The 15976-nt window shown below is 42.9% G+C and overlaps 1 protein-coding gene across 7 annotated transcripts in view; it reads left to right on the forward strand.

Moving 5' to 3' along the window:
- Nucleotides 1-15976, forward strand: part of FRY (FRY microtubule binding protein) — a 438131-nt gene that overhangs the window by 358226 nt on the left and 63929 nt on the right. For all 7 annotated transcript variants that reach the window (XM_055426288.2, XM_055426285.2, XM_055426286.2 and 4 more), the window contains 5 exons: nt 3678-3934; nt 4413-4559; nt 6416-6584; nt 7859-7949; nt 15010-15092. In XM_055426288.2, the coding sequence (XP_055282263.2) occupies nt 3678-3934; nt 4413-4559; nt 6416-6584; nt 7859-7949; nt 15010-15092 (747 nt within the window). The remainder of the gene's footprint in view (nt 1-3677; nt 3935-4412; nt 4560-6415; nt 6585-7858; nt 7950-15009; nt 15093-15976) is intronic.

The raw sequence follows: 15976 nt of genomic DNA on the forward strand, positions 1-15976 counted from the left end.
TAAATAGCTGACATTGCAGTTGGCAAGTAGATTGGCATTACAGGCCAAGGAAATAGCGTATGCATTGGCTTAGAGGTATAAGATAACATGATGCATTTGAGAGATTATATAGGGGGCTTGGCTAATATGCAGAGAAGGGGGAAAGTTTGAGATGGTTATGGACAGAGAGGCAGAAGTCAATCTTGGAAGGCCTTTATTGTGTTCCTAGGAGTTTGCAGGTCAGAGACTACATACATGCTCTTTGAAATCCCTCGGAAGTCTGTGAACAGGGAGGACATTCAAGCAAGCTGCTTGGGTTTTGAAAGCCACTCATCAGTTTCAAACAAGAAGAGAGAGGGGTGAGATCAGAGTGAAGTTTTAGACTTTTCCTGTCGTGCGGTGAATGGATGACAGAACATCCTGTCTAGAGAGAGGAGAGCAGTTGAGAAACAATGACAACAGTCCAAGGAGGATATGATGAGGACCTGAACATGAGAGCAGAGGGGGAGATCAGGGTCAAGAGCTACGGGCAGAGTGCACGAAGGAAGGGCCTGGTGTGTTATCTGGGAGGTGGGGAGTGATGACCCCATCTGGAGATCTGATTCGAGGAGAAGAGGAGGGTCCAGGCGAGGCAGAGATTATGAGCTCACACTCAGATCAGTTTGGGTTATCGAGTTTAGGTAACTGTTGGACACCCTCGTGTATCGACAGACCAGGGCCAAGCGAAGGCCCAGTGGTAGTGGCTCGTGGAGGACCATTGAGGAATAAATGAGGTCCTGAATGGAGAGAGTACAGAGTGAAAGGAAAAACCCGGACCCCAACTTTTAAGGACCAGGCCAAGGAAGGGTGAGGGAGCAAAGAGGGAAGGGAGGCACGTTTATGGAAAGAGAACACCTAGAGGGTGTGTTTCATGGAGACCTAGAGAAGACAGGACTTAGGTAGAGGGAGTGAGTGGTCCACAGCCTCCTACAGAATAGTGAGACCCTGGGGGATAAAGTCTGAAGATAACCCTATGAATTTCACAAGTCATTTTAACTGTATTTCCAGGGAGAAGTAGCAACAGAAGCCAGATCTTAGGGGCTTGGCTGAGAAAGAAGCAATGAAAGAGAGAATGGGGCTTATGGTGGATGCAGTCAGAGGATGAGCTAGATTTGAGCTTGTTTCAAGGAAGAAGCTGGTAAGAGGAGAGAGTCTGACAATTGGAGAGAGAGAAGAAAAACAGTGTAGCAGATTTGACGAGGAAAGAAGCTCATATAATGAGTTGCAAGCAAGTTCACCCTTAGTTTCTGTCAAGAATTGACCTTTTGGCTATTTCAACTTATGAGAAATAACTTTTATAAAATAGCATGGAAAAATAAGGAGATTATAATGGATTCCTGGCCTTTGTTTATACTGCCTTTACCATTAAAAACCCTACGGTGAGATTTTTACTGCCTGTAGTTTCATATGACTTAATTCTGTGTAAGAAGCCAAGCCAGTTATTTAGGTCTTGCCCAAACAGCCAGAAAATGATCTGTCATCCCACTGATATTGTCTTACAGTTTATTTAATTCGTTTCTGGAGAGATGAATGATGTCTGCATGTCACAGCATTTTTTTTTTTCTCTTTTCCCTTTAAAACATCTTTACACCTGATCTGGAAGCAGGGGGTACCCCAGACAGAGATCCCTACCCTCTCGGACTTATGACTAACAGACAAGATGTAGTAAACAGCATCAATAAGGAAATTGCTTATAAATTTTATAAACATGAAATTTATAAATAGAACTTATTTTACATAAATAAGTAATATGATAGAAGGCGATTACTGCTCCAAAAAGTCTGTAGATTTTTATACCACTGTTGAAAGATGACAGTCTTAAAATAGTTGTCCCTATGATTGGAAAGATTTATTTTTCTCCCAAGTCCCAGTGCTTTCTGTTGTTGTTTAATCGCTAAGCTGTATTCGACTCTTTGTGACCCAACAGACTATAGTCCCCTAGGCTTCTTTGTCCATGGGATTTCCCAGGCAAGAATGCTGGAGTGGGTTGCCATTTCCTTCTCCAGGAGATCTTCCTGACCCAATTCAAACTCACATCTCCTCTTTTTGCAGGTAAATTCTTAACCACTGACCCACCAAGGAACCTCCCCCCACCCGTCCTTTCTAGCAGAGTTTAAATGGTTCTTTTGCCATCAAAGTGCCCCAGATCTTTATAACCAGAATCATTTTCTTCCATTGAACCCCAAAGGACTCTGTGCCTCTGTTGTGTCATTCCTCACTTTCTACCTGGCCCCAGGGTTATCTGTAGACGCAACTAGTCTCAGAGCTTCCTCCTCAGGAGAGGACCACATCTTTAATCTTTGCTGTCTCCATAGTGTCTGGAAGAGCATTTTGCACCTCGAAAAGATCCGGTGTATTAGACTATTAAGTGTTGTGCTTTTATAGGGATCCAAATATGTGTCATGAAAGTCCATAGTATCAGTCAAAACATCCGTGTAAGTTTGGACATCAAGTCAAGTTTGAGATTTTGACCTGTGTGATATATAACAGCATAACATGTCTGACTTGTAGCACAGCAGCAAGTATACTCTTATTCTTAAAAATAAAAGAGTTGTAATTTTAGGAAAAAAGCCAAATCAATTAAAGTCTCTGTTTTGAGGTTACAGTGGATCATCTCCTGGCATCTGTGTTGTTCTGTTCTGTACCAGGCACGAGCTCTCTAAATGAGATTACATGCCATGCTGGATGATAGCAGATACATTAGACCAAGCTTTCTAATGTCCCTTGGGATAAAACGAATTCTTCCCTAAATATTAGAAACAGGAGATGACTTCAGAGCTTGCAGCATGTATATAAAGCTGTGCTTTTGTTTCTATAGAAAACTTATTCAGATCATAAAATGAAATGCTGCTGCCAGTGAAACAATGCAGAAATGCTGTCAGAGGAAGTAGTGGTGAGAAGACTGGTCATACAGTTGTACCTTTTTGACTCATTTATTTCATAAGACAAAGCGCAGCATCAAGCACACACCTTCCACATAGTTGGCAGTTTTCTAGTGGACACCACAAATGAGACATCACCCCCTGGGTTTGTTCTTCCTGGAGGGTTGCAGCTTATTTTTTAACAGCTCGTGGCTCATGCAAGGCACTTTGCAAAATTTAGGTATAATGGAGAGATAATAGTCATTATTATAATAATCCCAAGTAAGTGTTAGTCCCTCAGTCTTGTCCGACTCTTTGTGACCCCATGGACAGTATCCTGCCAGGCTCCTCTGTCCATGGAATTCTCCAGGCAAGAGTACTGGAGTGGGTTGCCATTTCCTTCTCCAGGTGATCTTCCTGACCCAGGGATTGAACCCGGGTCTCCTGCATTGCAGGCGGATTCTTTACTGTCTAAGCCACCAGTGAAACCCATAATAATCCTAACTGTTGTTTATGAAGAGCCTGCTGGATGACAGGCATATTGTGTCTTTTAATCTTCACAATCAACTAGTGTGGGACCTGATTGGCCCGTTTTACAGATAAGGAAACTGAGGAACAGAGAACTTCAGTAACTAACCCAGAGTCTCATGCAGCTGGTATGTGGACAGACTGGGATCTGGGCATATGTCCTTCTGAGTCCTGTTTTGTCCGCTCTAACGTACTACTTCCACTAGCTGTTCACCTTTTGGTTCAGTCTGATGAGATGACGTGGCTCGCGGTCTCTGCCGTTCCCTGCAGAGGTCAGCCAGCGCTTCCCCACAACACATCCCAACGGGCGTCAGATCATGCTCACCTACCTGCTGCCCTGGCTGCACAACATCGAGCTGGTGGACAGCAGGCTGCTCCTCCCAGGGTCCAGCCCCAGCAGCCCCGAGGACGATGCCAAGGACCGCGAGGGGGAGGTGACGGCTTCTCAGGGGCTGAAAGGCAGTGGCTGGGGCTCCCCAGAGGCGACGTCCCTGGTGCTGAACAACCTCATGTACATGACGGCCAAGGTAAGTGCTGAGGAGCTGCACCTTCCTCACGGCTCCCGCCTCCCAGGAGACCCGGGGTTAATCAAACACGGGGAAAGTGGTGCCTGCCATTAACAATCTCAAGAACAGGGTGTGGATGGTGGGGACGGTTGCACAAGTGTGAATGTGCTTCAGGCCACTGAACGGCCCACTTAAAAAGTGATTACAGTGGGACACTTCATTATGTGTATTTTATCACAGTTGTAATCGTGATCCCAGTTATCATCATTATTATATGATCCTAGCATTTGAATCATCATGTGAATAAGTACTGTGCAGTAGTGACATGTGTATTATAAATTCGTGAAAAGTGGCATCTTTGTGATGCATGGCCATTCTCCCTCTTCTTAACGATTTTGAGATGACCATGACCCTTGAAATGACTTTTCATCAGACATTTTTCATCCTCACAATTTTTCCCACGCATCTCCCGGGCCGGGTTTTATTTTGTCGGTTTCAGTATGGGGATGAAGTTCCTGGACCGGAAATGGAAAATGCCTGGAATGCGTTAGCCAACAACGAGAAATGGAGCAACAACCTGCGGATCACCTTGCAGTTCCTGATCAGCCTGTGCGGGGTCAGCAGCGACACGCTCCTCCTGCCCTACGTGAGTGCCCCTCCAAGGTTGGGTCCTTATTCTGTCACTGGTTCCATCCACAATTGCAAGTCAGAATGTTATCATCGCATGAGTAGAATAGAGATGTCAGATTTCGTCAGTCACGCTCATCTCCTGTGAGCTTTCTAGATGGTACATAAAAGTTCCCTTCTGCCCCCTGCCTTGCAAGCTAGTGTCCTCGTGGCATCTCTGTCATCCCCTCCGTAAGTCTTTGAAGGACCCAGAAACTTTGAGATTAAGGAGTCCACATCCCAGGTGGCACTAGGGGTAAAGAACCTGCCTGCCAATACAAGAGACGCAAGAGACACGGGTTCTATCCCTGGGTCGGGAAGGAGGAGGGTATGGCAAGCCACTCCAGTATTGTTGCCTGGAGAATCCCAGGGACAGGGGAGCCTGGTGGGCTGCAGTCCATGCAGTCCCAGAGAGTGGGGTCTGACTGAAGTGACTCAGCACAGTAGCATTCTTCTCATAATTCCCTAAATCTGTCTTCTGGAAACATTAGACCCGTTATGTAAGAGAAACTAGGTAACATATTATTACTAATAAAAATTGTTCTGTGTTTACATCCTGATGCTCTTAAAACAATAACTATGCAGAATATTCCAGTTTATCTCTTCAAAGATAGGTAATATAAGAGAGAAATAAGTGACAGAAAAATCCTACTGACGTGCCCACCTTCGTGTCTGTATTTAAAGGTGAGGTGATCAGTGAAACGACTGCATTTTGAAAACCCTCGCACAGTTGGTGTCTCTGTGCTGGTTGTTTTTCTGAGAGGTTTTGTGTCTGCCTGCCCTGCTGTTCTGGGCCATGTAAGCCTCATTGCCGCTTCTGAGCCTCAGGCTTGAGGGTTGCAGTAATGCAGAGATTTAATCCAGTTATTTTTAAAACTTAAAACCATGCAAACAGCTCAAACTTGTCTCTTTCTCTGGTTGAAGAGAGTAATGGGAGACTGAGTTCCTTTTTAAATGAACACAGCTAGCAATTTTTCTCCCATGGTTTGCATAAATAAAATACTTTCTCAAGATAAGACCTTAGATGGTAAGGTTTATTTTGTTTTTTTGGAAGATTTTTTTTATGTGGACCATTTTTAAAGTCTGGATTGAATTTGTTAGAATGCCGCTTCTGTTTTATGTCTTGGATTTTTGGCCTTAAGGCATGTGGGTTCTTAGTTCCCTGCACCCACTGGAAGGCGAAGGCTTAACCATTAGACTACCAGGGAGGCCTCCAGATGGCAAGTTTCAAGTTTAGATAGAAGTCATCTTTAGCCCACAAGTTATCCCAAAAGTAGCTTTTGTAAACTCAGCCATGAGGGAAGGTAAGACTTTTAACAACCCACTCCTATCAGATGTACATGTGAGAAAAGGTGACTTTTTTTTTGTCTTTAGGTTGAAGATTGGCTTTTTTTTTAAAAAATGTATTTTGTATTGGGGTTTAGCCAGTTAACAATATTGTGATAGTTTCAGGTGAACAGCGAAGGGACTCAGCCGTGCATATACAGGTATCCAGTCTCCACCAGATGAAGACTCCCCTCCCATCCAGGCTGCCACATAAGCCTGAGCAGAGTTCCATGTGTTCTACAGTCGGTCCTTGTTGGTGATCCATTTTAAGCATAGCAGTGTGTACATATCCATCCCAGCTCCCTAACTGTCCCATCCTTCCCCCTCCTTGCCCCCACCGGGCTGCCGTAATCCAGACCCTTGGCTCGTCCTAGGAGAGAAGGACGGTGAGCGCTTCTGGGAGGTGTTGCGGTCATCAAAGTGAACAGGCTACCACCTCTGCTGTCGACAACCTCGCGTCCCCATGGGCTGGTCTGGGAAATATCCCTTGTGTTCTGTTTCTCATCTCAGATCAAGAAAGTGGCTGTCTACCTGTGCCGGAACAACACTATTCAGACCATGGAGGAGCTGCTCTTCGAGCTGCAGCAGACGGAGCCGGTGAACCCCATCGTCCAGCACTGTGACAACCCGCCCTTCTACCGCTTCACAGCCAGCAGCAAGGCCTCGGCGGCGGCCTCCGGTAAGAGCCAGGCAGCTGGTTGGATGCCTGGTCCCACAACTCTGGGTTTTCCTTCACGTAGAGCATTGAAGGGGTATAAGTAGGTGCTTGCTGCTTGTTCTTATTCCTACATATATTGGGTTAGCCAAAAAGTTTGTCTGGGTTTTTCGATACCACCCTTTTTGGCCAACCCAATACATTCATTTAAGAGAAGGCTTAAGGATAGCAGAGATTCTTAGCACCTTACTGATTAATGAAGTGGTCTTGTCAGGGTAACCAACAATTGAGAGCCCAGGACTCATATGCCACAGTGTTGTTGTTGTTTTTTTAATTAATTTATTTATTTTAATTGGAGGCTAATTACTTTACACTATTGTAGTGGTTTTTGCTATACATTGACATGAGTCAGCCATGGGTGTACATGTGTTCCCCATCCTGAACTCCCCTCCCACCTCCCTCCCCATCCCATCCCTCAGGGTCATCCCAGTGCACCAGCCCTGAGTGCCCTGTCTCATGCATCGAACCTGGACTGGCGATCTATTTCACATATGATAATATACATTTTTATTTTAGGCTGAGCTTACGGTGGACACTGTAGTCATGAAGGAATCTCACTTCTGGACCCTCCTTCTTGTATCTAATGGGATTCTCTTGGCTGATATTCTCCTAGGGTTGACTAAACTGCCCCCCTCCACCAGTGTTACCACTTTTCAGTTGGCCTCTCAGCATCATTGTATGAAATATATACCACCCTCCTCAAACTCCTTGATGCTGTCTTCCCTTTGCTGCCCTTAACACCATGATTGCCTCCAAACCTCTCTCCTCTTACACCCTGGTCTCTTATGCCCTCTTTGTGCCCCAGACCCTGCTGCCTGAGCAGTGATCTCACAGAGAAGCCGTGCCTGGGGGATCAGAAGCTCTAGGCATTTGGAATGTTCTAACATTTATTTCATAACTCCTAGAACCAGAAATGCTAGAGCCACTAACAGCAGGACTGCCCACTATAAGTCAGCGCATTACCTAAGTAGCCAGGAAGAGAGGGTTTCAAAAATGTTGTAGCCTCACTTTGTATCAGAGTTGAGGAATTTGGTTTGACTACGATAGATGTCTTGGATTCTTCGCTTCAGTGGTGTGGGCTTGGAAGGTTGTTCAGAGTGTCTGAGATTATGCAGAAGATGCAAGGAATCTTTCAAACGGGATTTTACAGGAAATCCTTTCCTGGAATCACTTAAGACTTGAGCTTGACCCCCATGACAGGCATTTCTTTCTGAGCTGTTCTTTAATCTCATCTACAGGAACCACCTCCAGCAGCAACACAGTGGTTGCCGGCCAGGACAGTTTCCCAGATGCTGAGGAGAACAAGATACTGAAAGAATCTGATGAGAGGTTGGTGCACAAATTTGGCTTAACATGCAGCTTAACTTTCAGCAATTGTCTATGCAAAGCATTAGTAACATTTGCAGGGCTTCATAAATTTCACACACTCATACACATACACAAATCCTTTCTTTTTTAGAAACACAGATTGACTTTCAGACTGCTCTGTGTATCTCTAAAGATAACCATTTCTTCCTGAGCAAAGCCAGAGCAGAGATTAAAAGGGATGTTGTTCTAGTGGCTGAAGCCTATTTACCCCCGGGCTTAATAACAACCACACCTTATTCTGCTAGTGGGCACAGTCCATCTGGAGTTAGAGGGAATAGCCATGTGAAATTTGCAAATCTGGTTCTTGAATAATTCCTTAGAGTAGTTATCTTGAGATGAGTTCTATGAAATATCACCGTTCTTCTTTTACCTTTAACTCTGTCACATCTTGGTTAACTAGGAACACTGTCTAAAAGAAACCTTGATGTCCTTCCCCTTACTTCTTTAACAGTAATATTTCTCTTGTTCATATTTCTGCTTTCACGTTGCCCAGGAACTATTCATAAGTAAGCACAATCTGGATCACTGTTTATTGCAGTTGAATGTGAAGAGCAGAGAGACAAAACAAAAGAGATAAACAGGACTTAAATTTGAAAATAAAGATTAAGATGATTCTCATGATGTTTAAAATTTATAAGCCTAAGTATTTTCTAGTAAAAAGTAATGGGGCGCCCTTTCACTTAAATTAATTTAAAAAAATGAGATACAGATTCATACTGAAGAAAATTTAGTGGATCACATAATGAAAATAATTCATTTAGCTTTAAAAGCCCCTGGATGCTTTGTGATTTCATCGTGTGCATGAGAAGCCATCAGGGGCTACAGGTGGAAGTTATCTGACCCAGGGCTGGAGTTCTGAAAGTTCTAAGTCAGTCAGTTCAGTTCAGTTGCTTAGTTGTGTCCGACTCTGTGTCCCCATGAATCACAGCACGCCAAGCCTCCCTGTCCATCACCAACTACCAGAGTTCACTCAAACTCATGTCCATCAAGTCAGTGATGCCATCCAGCCGTCTCATTCTCTGTCATCCACTTCTCCTCCTGCCCCCAATCCCTCCCAGCATCAGAGTCTTTTCCAGCGAGTCAACTCGTCGCATGAAGTGGCCAAAGTATTGGAGTTTCAGCTTCAGCGTCAGTCCTTCCAATGAACACCCAGGACTGATCTCCTTTAGGATGGACTGGTTGGATCTCCTTGCAGTCCAAGGGACTCTCAAGAGTCTTCTCCAACACCACAGTTCAAAAGTATCAATTCTTCAGCGATCAGCTTTCTTCACAGTCCAACTCTCACATCCTTACATGACTGCTGGAAAAACCATAGCCTTGACTAGACTAACCTTTGTTGGCAAAGTAATGTCTCTGCTTTTTAATATGCTATCTAGGTTAGTCATAATTTTCCTTCCAAGGAGTAAGCATCTTTTAATTTCATTGCAGCAGTCAGCATCCGCAGTGATTTTGGAGTCCCAAAAAATAAAGTCTGACACTGTTTCCACTGTTTCCCCATCTATTTCCCATGAAGTGATGGGACCAGATGCCATGATCTTAGTTTCTGAATGTTGAGCTTCAAGCCAACTTTTTCACTCTCCTCTTTCACTTTCATCAAGAGGCTTTTGAGTTCCTCTTCACTTTCTGCCATAAGGGTGGTGTTATCTGCATAGCTGAGGTTATTGATATTTCTCCCAGCAATCTTGATTCCAACTTGTGCTTCTTCCAGCCCAGCATTCCTCATGATGTACTTTGCATATAAGTTAAATAAGCAGGGTGACAATATACAACCTTGACGTACTCCTTTTCCTGTTTGGAACCAGTCTGTTGTTGCATGTCCAGTTCTAACTGTTTCTCTAAGTCAGCCACAGCAAATTCCTCAACATGCTGATTACTGGCTAACTTCACTGCCTTAAGGCAAAATGCTCATCCTCTGAGTTTCCCTTCAGATCAAAGGCACTGACTCCTTGGGTCATGAATAACAGACCTTTTCCATTATAGTTCGCTAAGGTTTTTCTTTCTCAGTAGATTAAGGTTTTCATACTCTACATCAATGACAGTACAAGATTATTAATCCACATGTGATTTTTTAATCTATATTTGCTGGTACCTTCTTTGGAAAACTCCCTAATGGTAAAAAGAAAAAAAAATCACATATTTCTGTCTTCTGGTGGGAGTAAAACCTTCTTTATCATTCATTGTGCAGTCTCTGTTTTTCACCTTAATTATACCAAGGGTAGAAAGGTGATGTATTTCCATATGTTATCATATCATTTCAAAGCCCGTTTAGGACCAGAGTTCTGAGTGTCCTGCCTAGATTTTTAGTGGTGGCCTTTAAAATGAAGAAGTCAGTTATCACTATAACATTGCAACCAGATCATATCTGTAAGAGGCTTTCTTGTCTATCTTCTGCTTTCCTGCTTTATCACTGTATCCTGTTGGCCATTGGGAAGCCCAGTGCTACCTACATAGTCATGCATATCTAATTCCTTCATACTGACTATATATGTTTATCTACCTGTAGGTAGATTAATTGATTATATATATGATCACAGCTATATGAATATTTTATCACGCAGAATACTATTGTTACGTTAACCCTATATTTCACCTATACTATTTCTCTAATATAGTCTGTCTTTTCTTTGATGGTGGACTGTGCTCTCAGCCTATGTATCTTTATTTTTCTTTGCAGTCTACTTATCACCTTCCTCCCTGTGAGCCTTGTCATGTTGATTTATGGGTACTTGTACACACGTTTGTGTCTCAATCATTACCTTTTCATTCTTAGAAAATGGAGATTATATGGCTCTTAGACATATTTCTATCCATAATGATCACCCTACTGTGCTGCACATAGTAATCATCTTTTAAAACGTTTATTCAGCATATAAATGAAAATTGGAGCAACGTCACAGCCCTAGAGGTAGAGAGGCTGTCCAAACACCTTCCAGCCCCTTTCTCCCTCCCTCTTACTGACCCCATTACAGAAGACAGTTATTTACCCTGTTCTTTTCAGTCCTTCTAGACATAGAGTCTACAGAGATGGTATTGGTCAGAAATACTGATGATCTGGCTACGCTGTGACTCAGTTTCTGGGAATACCAGTCACCTGATTGCATTGTTGGGCTCCAGGGGGCGCCATGGACTTGTACAAAGTGGCTGTCCTGATGCCAGGTTCTTTACAACTAGTTAGTGGTTCTTTGATGTAATTCAGAAATATTTAATAATGCCACAGCTACGGACAAAAAAAATTCAGATAGCTTATAATAAAAGAACCATTAAAGCCAGTATTGTATTGTATTGTTAGTTGCTCAGTCGTGTCCGGCTCTTTGCAACCCCGTGGACTGTAGCCCACCAGGCTCCTCTGTCCATGGGATTCTCCAGGCAAGAATACTGTAGTGGGTTGCCATTTACTTCTCCAGAGGATCTTCCCAACCCAGGGATCAAACCTAGGTCTCCTGCATTGCGGGAAGATTCTTTTACCATCTGAGCTACAGGGAATCGGTAAGAGAATAAGTGTGTGTGTGTGTGTGTTAGTCACTCACGCATGTCCAGCTCTTCACCACGTTATGGACTGTAGCCCACCAGGCTCCTCTCTCCATGGAATTCTCCAAGCAAGAATGCTGGAATGTGTAGCCATTCCCTTCTCCAGGGGATCTTCCCAACTCAGGGGTTAAACCCTGATCTCCTGCATTGCAGGCAGATTCTTTACCATCTGAGCCATGCTTTTAAACTGTCATGTTGAAGAAGATTCTTGAGAGTCCCTTGGACAGCAAGAAGATTAAACCAGTCCATCCTAAAAGAAATCAATCCTGAATATTCATTAGAAGGACTGATGCTGAAGCTCCAGTACTTCGGTCACCTGATATAAAGAGCTGACTCACTGGAAAAGACCCAATGCATCAGCTGGGAAGGATTGAGGGCAGAAGGAGAAGGGGATGACAGAGGGACGAGATGGTTGGAGGGCATCACTGACTTAATGGACATGAGTTTGAGCAAGCTCTGGGAGATGGTGAAGAACAGGAAAGCCTGGCAGTCCATGGGGTCACAAAGAGTCGAACATGACTGAGCGACTGAAAAACAACAACTAAATAAGTACCTTTAAGCTCCAAGAAGTATTTATCATGTAGTTTTTTCAGTTAAATAATAATGTGAATACATATTTTTAATTAAAGTAACAGTTTGTAAAATATGTAGAAACATGCCCTTTAAGTATTTTTAATACATCAACCCTAAATAAAAGCCATGAAAGGATTGTTCATAGGAACTAAAAGCAATAAACTTTAGCTATATAAGTTTCTGGTGATCTGTGTTGATATAGGAATAGAGATTAGTAATCCACAGAAAGTTGCTTACGTATTAATTTTGAGCAGAATCAGCAAGGGAAAACTTAGGGAGACACTTCATCTTTCTAGTTTTTCTCTTACTCAGTCGCTTCAGTCGGGTCTGACTCTTTGCAACCTATGGACCATAGCCTACCTGGCTCCTCTGTCTATGGGATTCTCCAGGCAAAAATACTGGAGTGGGTTGCCATGTCCTCCTCTGGGGGATCGTCCCCACCCAGAAATTTAACCCATATTTACTGCATCTCCTGCATTGCAGGGAGGTTCTTTACCCCCGAGCCACCTGGGAAGCCCAGTCTTAGCAGAGGTATTTTTATGATACATTTCTAAGACATGTACTATTATATTAAAAGACTATGCAGTCTGCTTAATCCTTGAAATTCTAGGATCTAGACCCAAAATTAGTTTCTTTAACCAGGAAAGCAAAGGAACAGATTTTACTCTTGGGAGTCAGTTTTTACTTTTTGTTTTTGCCAAGCATCAACTTCACCGTGCTATGGTTTTGATCTTCTCCAGAATAAGAAGTGTGGAAGGGGCTTTCTCCTCCCCTTCATCTTGGCCTCATAAACTCCTCCTAGAAGTCCTTTAAATCTGTCTTAAAAGGAAAAGAGAAGATTTGCCATCCATTCTATAGCTCTTCCCTCCCCAGCCTTCGTGAACACGATTGTAAAACCAACATAAATCACCGTTCTTGAGTCGCAGGCAGATCTCTGCCCAGTGTGAATCTACAGATGTGGAATTCTTTCATCACCCTGTTTTTATTCCTTGTTGAATGGTGTCAGGGTTCTGCATGTGCTGTTTATATCTGTGCCTTTATCAGCATAAATATGATTGTAGAACTTCTTCAGAAGGTAAGAAGTTGGTCACTTTTCCAATTTCGTTTAAGGACTAGTCTGATTTAGACAATTAAGCAGTCTGATCTGTATGAAACTCAGCAGATGTCTTTTATCTTCTGATAAAAGAAGTTGTGGATTCACAAAGTAATAGCCCAAAAGATGTGAAGGTGAAGAATGTTTGAAATACAAAGTTACTAGGGAAAAGATTGTCAGGACTTTAAAAAAAATAGCTGCTGCAAATGTCTACAGAGTGAATGAAACCAAAGGCTTTATAGTTGATACACTTCTGAATTCAGCAGAGTCACACCACTGTTGCCGTGTTCTGAGATTATACACCTGGGACAAGGTAGCATTTTAATGGCATATCCTGAAATGGCACTTTTTCCTGAAATTTCCCTCTTTCTCCCTACATTGATGAGGACAGCTGGGACCCTGCACTTTCCCACTTTCAGAGGGAAATAAGAATATTGGTCTAATATCAATTACGACAGAAAACCTAGTCAGTAATATAGACAAACCATGCTTTGTATCATTTTATGTAAAGTAAATAAATAGACGTACCATTTCACCCTCATTTCCCCTCAACCACACCCTTGCCTGACTGTAGATCTTTGGGTGATAAAGACGTTATTGATTTGTAAGTCTGGTGCCCTGAAAGGGCATTCTAGAAATTCAAGAGTATAATAATTAATACTCTATAGTTAGACGGCATCTCCTAGTTTGGGAAACTTTCTCACATCCTTCCTTTTGATTCCTACAACAGCCCCCCAACAAAATAAATGTTGAAGTGTTGTTGTTATTATTCCGTTTAGGCAGATGTGGAAATGGGGTCCCCAAGGAGATAAAGAACTTGCCCAGTGTCCGAGCTCGGGAGCAAGAACTCAGCCCGAGGTCACGTGTCCCCCCTCTCAGAGGCAGCACAGCCTTCAAAGTGTCCCCACTGTCACCTCCCTTGGCTGGCACTGGGCAAGTTGTTTCGCCTCGGTCTGTTTCCTCACTGGCAGAGTAAATGGTGTGTGTCTTAAAGATGAGTGAGTGAGATTCAACGAGATAATGCACGTGAAGTTGTTATATTTCAGGGACTTCCCTGGTGGTCCAGTGGTTAAGAATTGCCTTGCAGTGCAGGAGACGTGGGTTCAGTCCCTGGTCAGTGAACTAAGATCCACATGCTGTGGAACAACTAAGCCCGTGTCCTGCAACCACTGAGCCCACGTGCTCCAGACCCTCCTTGTGCTACAACTAAAGAGTCCAAGTGCTGCAGTGAAAGAGCTAAGACTGGATGCAGCCAAATAAATAAATACTCTTTTTAAAGTTATCCTTCAACCTCTTTTTTTGTTTGTTTTTGATTACTTCTTAAGCCACAGAAAGACTAGACAGAAAAAGGCCCTCTGGTTGTATTACACCTCCACTAGTACCTTTTCCTAGAAACCTTTTAAGGAAAACATTAAAGCGCGTAAAATTCAAAATTTGTTATGAAACTATTTTTGTATATTTCTGGGTCTGTCTTATTTCACTTATTCAATCTTTCAGCCATTATTTCTACCATGTGCCAGGTTACCATGTAAATCAAGGATTCGTGTTATTCAGTATCATGACCGTCTTCTTTCCAAGCAGATGTTATAATTTTCTAGGGAGTCACACATATTAGTCTTAAAATGTTTTTCTTTTCAAGGTTTGAACTTGTGCTCCTGAGCAGGAATGACCACTGACCTGCTTGAGTACAAAGGGATGTGTTGGGTACACTCTTTACAGTATTCTTTTAGGAGAAGCATCATCAACCACTGAATAATAGTATTTTTGTGTCTCAGCACACAGCACACGTGTGTCAGTATCTCAGGATGGCTGTTCTTATATTGGCAGGTTTAGTAACGTCATCAGAGCCCATACGCGTCTGGAGTCAAGATACAGCAACAGCTCAGGAGGCTCATACGATGAGGATAAAAGTAAGCACTAACAGCCTGAGGGGTTTCAGATGGAGGGCAAATGGTTAGTGACTGGAAAATGAGTATTTTGATTATTCTTGTTCTGATCAGTAAAAAGAGGCCCACAAATAATTAACCATTTAATCCAACGGTGCAGAGAGTCAGTCTCTTCAAAGTAAAAACAAACCAAACAGTAGATGAATTAGAATTAGGAAAACTTTGAGCTACTACCTAAAACCATATTTTTGTCTTCTTGGCCCTTTTCCTGGGTAATGCATTTGGCAAAAGGCTAGTACAAGATTGTCTCTTTAGAAAACAAGGGTTTCCATTCAGTTCTCCTGCCTGTCTTGGGAGTAGATTTAACCTTTAAGCTTTGTGAATCAGCTCACCCAGGATAGATCTGTTTTCACATTTAATTTCTCAGGGACTGAGTGAAAACCTTGCCAGACTAGGAGCTACGATTGTCCCAGGAATCACAGTGTACCTTGGGAAGCTGGAAAAACTGGAAAGACCAATGCATTCATTGATTTTGTTTAAGCCTTGGACAGGTTGTACAGTTATTGGTCAGGGAGTGGTCGCAGTTACTTGTTCACAAGTTACAGGAATTCTGGAAGCAGAGAACATTCCCAGTGACATATTAGCTGTGTAAGGAAATTGGTAAACTATCTTCTGGAACTTACTTGTTTGGGTGGAAATCATAATATGATATCTCATGAGTTAGGTCCATTTTGTTAGTTGGCGCACGGAGCTTTTGTACTAGTTGTTTTGAATTATTTTGTTCTTGTGGGAAATGTGCAGAGTATGGTAAGAGGTAAGTGTTTTAGGTTGGCCAAAAAGTTTGTTCAGGTTTTTCAGTACAATGTCATGAAAATCCCGAATAAGCTTTTTGGCCAACCCAGTAGTTC

This window comes from Moschus berezovskii, chromosome 13, assembly GCF_049115385.1.
Source record: "Moschus berezovskii isolate FMDL1 chromosome 13, NW_MosBer_1.0, whole genome shotgun sequence".
Classification (NCBI taxonomy): Eukaryota; Metazoa; Chordata; class Mammalia; order Artiodactyla; family Moschidae; genus Moschus; species Moschus berezovskii.